At 35.6% G+C, this 5190-nt stretch overlaps 1 protein-coding gene across 2 annotated transcripts; it reads right to left on the bottom strand.

The window, feature by feature from the left end:
- Window positions 1-841: 841 nt before the first annotated feature.
- On the bottom strand, window positions 842-4112 carry LOC107643152 (pentatricopeptide repeat-containing protein At1g71490). Of its 2 annotated transcripts, none has more exons than XM_016346727.3 (2): window positions 3932-4112; window positions 842-3373 (listed from the first exon to the last, which is right to left on the bottom strand). In XM_016346727.3, the coding sequence occupies exon 2, from the start codon at window positions 3202-3204 to the stop codon at window positions 1015-1017; it is 2190 nt and encodes a 729-aa protein (XP_016202213.1). In that variant the 5' UTR covers window positions 3205-3373; window positions 3932-4112; the 3' UTR covers window positions 842-1014. The 2 variants fall into 2 exon arrangements, with proteins under 2 accessions (XP_016202213.1, XP_020978865.1); XM_021123206.2 differs by having other exon boundaries at window positions 3947-4106.
- Between the last annotated feature and the right edge of the window lie 1078 nt (window positions 4113-5190).

The raw sequence follows: 5190 nt of genomic DNA, 5'->3' as shown, positions 1-5190 counted from the left end.
AATAGTTATTAATGTTCTTAATAGTGCAAAATGAATGACTTTAGTTTTGATAGCAATGACTTAGTCAAGAGCGAGCTCCCCCCCTCCCCTTTTTTTTAACATTTTTTTTCTTAAAAGTCTGACTTATTTAAGAAAAAAAAAATGTTAAAGCTAAATGATGTAAACCAGCTATATTTATTTTTTATTTTTTTATGTTGTATTTAAATAGGCAATTTTTTACCAAAAAACTAAAAAAAAATTATTTTTGGGCTAAAATATCAACTTTGAGCCAATTTTTTTAATAGATTGTTGAGTTAAAATTTGAAATATTTTGGTTAAAACTTAAAAAAAAAAAAAAACCAATGCATTTCTATATCATCTTACAAATTATAAGTAAAACCTAGTAATTATTCACATCCATACATAAAGATTGTTATAACAAAACTATAACTAATTTACCTAACAAAACAGAATCAAAACATTTAATTAACAAGCTATATAGTTTGTTTTGGTGGAGTACATACTATATAGTTTTGACAGAACATCAAATAGACTTTTTTTTTTCCAATGATTTTTATTTTATTTATGCTCTTTTTTATTATGAGTTATGACCAACTTATCAATGAATTATATAGTTCAAATGACATAGTCTCCCAATACTCACCTAAGAAGATTCAAGACCAAATATAATAAAAGAAAAGGATTATGAAAATTTTGGCAAACCATATGTATTATTACATTTAATTAATCAACTACTTTTTATTGGGTCGCAAAATTCAGTTTTTATATTATCTGACGCTGCAAATTCTCAGAAGAAAACTAAAAAAAATGTATAATTCATAATATAAGAATGACAATTCTAAAAATAAGAACTCTCAATAAAGCTTCCATCCATGAAAGAGTTTAATCATTCTTCATTTTTTTTTTTCTAATCTTCTTGGAATATACAACTTGTTAAACAAATTTTCAGAAACTTTAAGCGATGCATTAAAACATTGCTTGGGTTAAAAATACAAGAATATCAATCTATATAATTTAGTATACACTTCCTACAACATTCAACTCTTCAAAATCTTCCTCGGATGAAACAATCTCCTCATTACTTACATAATCAGCATCTTTCATCACTTCATTGAGTCCATCTATTAAGGGGTAGATCTCATAAGCATGAGGGTTGGAAGTGTCTCCCACCACAAATGGAGAAAACTCATTGCCAACATCAACCCAAGCACAGCCTGGTGCCTTTCTCACACCCATGTTCTTCATGTAACTCCTCACTTCTGCAAGCTTGCTCCAACAACCAGCGTCCGCATACATATTCGCAATCAACACATAATAACCTGAGTGATCAGATTTCATTTCCATCAATTTTCCTGCAGCCCATTCCCCCATCATTGTGTTTCCATGGGTTCGACAAGCTCCAATGAGTGTTGCCCACATTGCGGAAGTTGGCTTGCATGGCATCCCAATAATAACATCCCTTGCTTTGTTCAGATGGCCAGCCCTTCCATAGAGATCAACCATGCAAGCAAAGTGCTCGATGCGCGGCATCATCCCATTAACATCTATCATCTGTTTAAAGAGTAACTGACCCTGAGATACAAGACCAGAATGGCTGCAAGCTGTTAAAACTGCAACCATTGTTACATGGTCTGGTTTAATATTCAACTTGCACATCTCTTCAAATAGTTTTAGAGCAGTTTGTCCTTCTCCCTTCATACCGTACCCCAAGATCATGGAAGTATATGTGACTTCATCTCTTGTACTCAGCAAATCAAACACTCTTCTGGCTTCTAAGACTTTGCCAGACCTCGCATACATGTCCACCAGAGCGTTCCACAATAATAAATACTTATCAAACTCTTCACGCTTCATGATGTAGCCATGAAACTCCCTGCCATGTTGCAGATTAGCTATGCGAGCACAAAGGGGAAGAACACTTGCAATGGTTACAAAATTTGGTTCAACACCCTTGTGTAACATTTCTCGGAAAAGGAGTGAGACTTCCTCAGATCGATCCATGTGTGCATATCCAGAAAGCATCGCATTCCAAGTAACTAAACCCTTGTCTTCCATTCTGTGGAACATTATATATGCATGCCTGAGGTCACTACACCTGGAATACATTGTGATTAATGCATTTCTTACGTTTTCAAATGCATCTAAGCATGTCCTTACAGCATGACCATGAATCTCCTTTCCCAATTTAAGGGCTCCAATGTGGGAACATGCATTCAATCCAACAACCACCGCAACATTGTCCAAATGAATTTTAGTTCTCATCTGAGAAAGCATCTGAAGTGCCCCACTAAAATTTCCTGAATGCAAGCACCCTCCAGCAATGGTATTCCAAATGATCACATTCATTTCAACACCCTCCTCTTGCATGCATCCAAATAGCCAAAATGCTTCCTCCCACATCCCCCTTGAAGCATAACAATTGATCATAGTGTTCCAAGAAACATCATCCCTATGGTGCATTTTATCGAATATTTGGCGAGCAACCTTCAATTCCCCAAACCTACCATACATAGAGACCAATGCATTGTGCACAAACAAGCTCCACCCAATTGAGCTAGCCTCAATAGACTTATGAACCTCCACACCAATAGCAAAATCTAACAATTCCCCACAAGCCTTTAGAACAGAAGGGTAAGTGAAATCGTCAGGTTCAATCCTCTTATTCACCATTTTCTTATACGCAGAAAGACTCTCCATAAAGAGCCCATTTCTAACATAGGAAGATATAACCATATTCCAAGGCAATGGATCCAACCTAGTGGAGCTCTCAACAACAACATTAGCATCAGCAAGGAGAGTGAAACTAGTGTAAAAATTAGTGAGCCTTGAAACCAAAACAGGGTGTTGATCAAGACCCAATGAAATGACTTGGGTATGAAGCTGCTTACCCTGTGGCAATGATTTAAGGTTAGTGCAACCCAAGAGAAGAGAACTAATGGGGTGTAACAAGATATAGGAAGAAGAAGCAGTAGAAGGTGATGGTGCTGCATGTTGCTGTATTTGAAAGAAGGTTTTGAATGCGTTAGACAAGTTGGCTTGGTTGACGAAGTCCTTGAGAGCTGCAACAAGAACACCAACCATAGATGCATTAGTGAAGGCATAGTGTTTGTCAAACTGTTTGGTGGGTTGTTTCCATGATTTGGGTAGGAACCTCTGAACTCGTGAGAGTAAGAGTTTTGTGGGTATAGTTGTAGAAGATGGCATAAACTGTCATGGCCAATAAGGAGCAAGCACATGTCTTGAACAACATTTGATGGATTTGATTCTGTAATAGGGTCGTGGAGCTCAATAATTTTAAGTTGCGAATATGGAGGGAGTACCCAAGTGTGGAAGATGCAGTGCTGTTGGAGAAGTGAGATGTCGTAGATTTTACCTGAAATGGAAGACAAATGGAAAATTGCAAGTCACAGAATCGTAAAGGGATAGTAAATAGTGACTCCTAAATGGTAAATAGTAATCTTTCATAATTCAAAACTAAAATGCAACCAAACTATTAGAAAGAGACTTCATAGTTTTTGGGACGACAATCTAAATTACAACCACCCTAAAGCATTGAGTTCAAAAGAACAAAATCACTAACAGGCAATTCCTCAAACACCTCATGTGCGTCCACCACCAACGCAAATTTCAAGTAAGTACTAACAAAAACACTCCCCACAAACACATCTAATTCCAACCCAAATTCAAAACAACAATACATGAATCTTCTCAACCTTTTATCCTGCACATAAGCAAAAAGGTGACAAACATCTTAAATCCGAAACACCAAGGAGTTGTATAAGTCACTCCTTGGAGCATTATCATGCATAGTAGATTTGAATGAGTTAACAGGAGATAACCATCGTGACAAAGTTTAAATGGCGGCATGATGTTAACGTGCCCACCATTAATGGAATGAACAAGCAAACACAGAACCAGAGTTAATGGGTACCTGTAGAATGCAGACCTTAAGCAACGGCGAGGGAAATATGTGGCGGCAGCGGCATCATGACCCTGACTCCGTCAGCAGCTCACGGTGAAGGGCGAGACTCCGGCGACGGCAAGGCGAGACAAAGGAGTGAGGACCAGGGTTGTTGGTCTTTGTTTTTATGTTTACGTTTTTGGTCGGAAAGGGGTTGCTGGACTAGTCTCACTTTTTGATAGTGTCTGGTCTTGTTCTAAGGCCCAATTAAGATAAAAAAAAAAAATTAATTACTCTAATAATTTTTATAGTTTTACTAAATTTTTAATTATATATCTATATTTTTTTATTTAATTGAGTTTTTATATTACTTTTAATTTTATAATTATATTTTTTTTATATAAAAAATATTAAAATTAACAGAATATTTTTTCTAAAATACATACTCTCAAAGATTCAATTAAGTTTTTAATTATGAATATCTTCAATTTGTGAAAAATATTCAGTTAAATCTAATATTTTTTTACACTATTAAAGACTTAAATATAAAATTAAAAGTAGTATAAAGATTAAAATAAAAAAATACACAAATCTAATTACAACTTTAATAAAATTATAAGAACGAATAAAATAATTAAATCTAAAAAAATAATAAAATAAAAATAAAAGAAAAAAGTCTAATGCAAATTTAAGAATTTTAACTTTGCTGAATTATTGTGAGAAAAAAAAAAGACTTTGCAGAGTTTATAAATTTTGAAAGCAAAAGAGTCTTAATAAAAACTTATATTTTAATTATCAATTTTACATAAAATTAACTATACTTTAGTCTCCACCCATACCACATATATAGGGTCGGTGGACATGCATGCATGCTGAGTCAACCTAGCTGAATTCGTTGGCATATAGCTGCAATTTGTTGAGCAGCCTTTGTTGTCCACAAGAAGAACCCTATACCTTATAAGGCTTCTCAAGTTGCACACTTGCACACTATGTGGCCTCAGTAGGGGGTGATTCGTCCCCCAGCACGTGTTTCTGTTTGTGGTGTTATAATGCTCGTGGCACTGCATCTGCAATTCTGCATGCCCTACAGGCCTGCACAACTTCAACCCTTTCCCAATCTGGACGGTTCTTCTTTATTCTATTTTTTCCATTATTTATTATACCGGACTGGACCGGACACCTCCCCCGCAAGGCCGCAAAGTAATCAAAACGAACCGGACAATAAATTTGGTCAACACATGAGATTATAGTTGTCAAAACCGAATCGGTGATCGAACCGGTCAAATTAC

This window comes from Arachis ipaensis, chromosome B5 (genome assembly GCF_059453495.1).
Source record: "Arachis ipaensis isolate K30076 ecotype BB chromosome B5, ASM5945349v1, whole genome shotgun sequence".
Lineage (NCBI taxonomy): Eukaryota > Viridiplantae > Streptophyta > Magnoliopsida > Fabales > Fabaceae > Arachis > Arachis ipaensis.
This window is presented reverse-complemented; position numbering and strand designations above follow the sequence as displayed.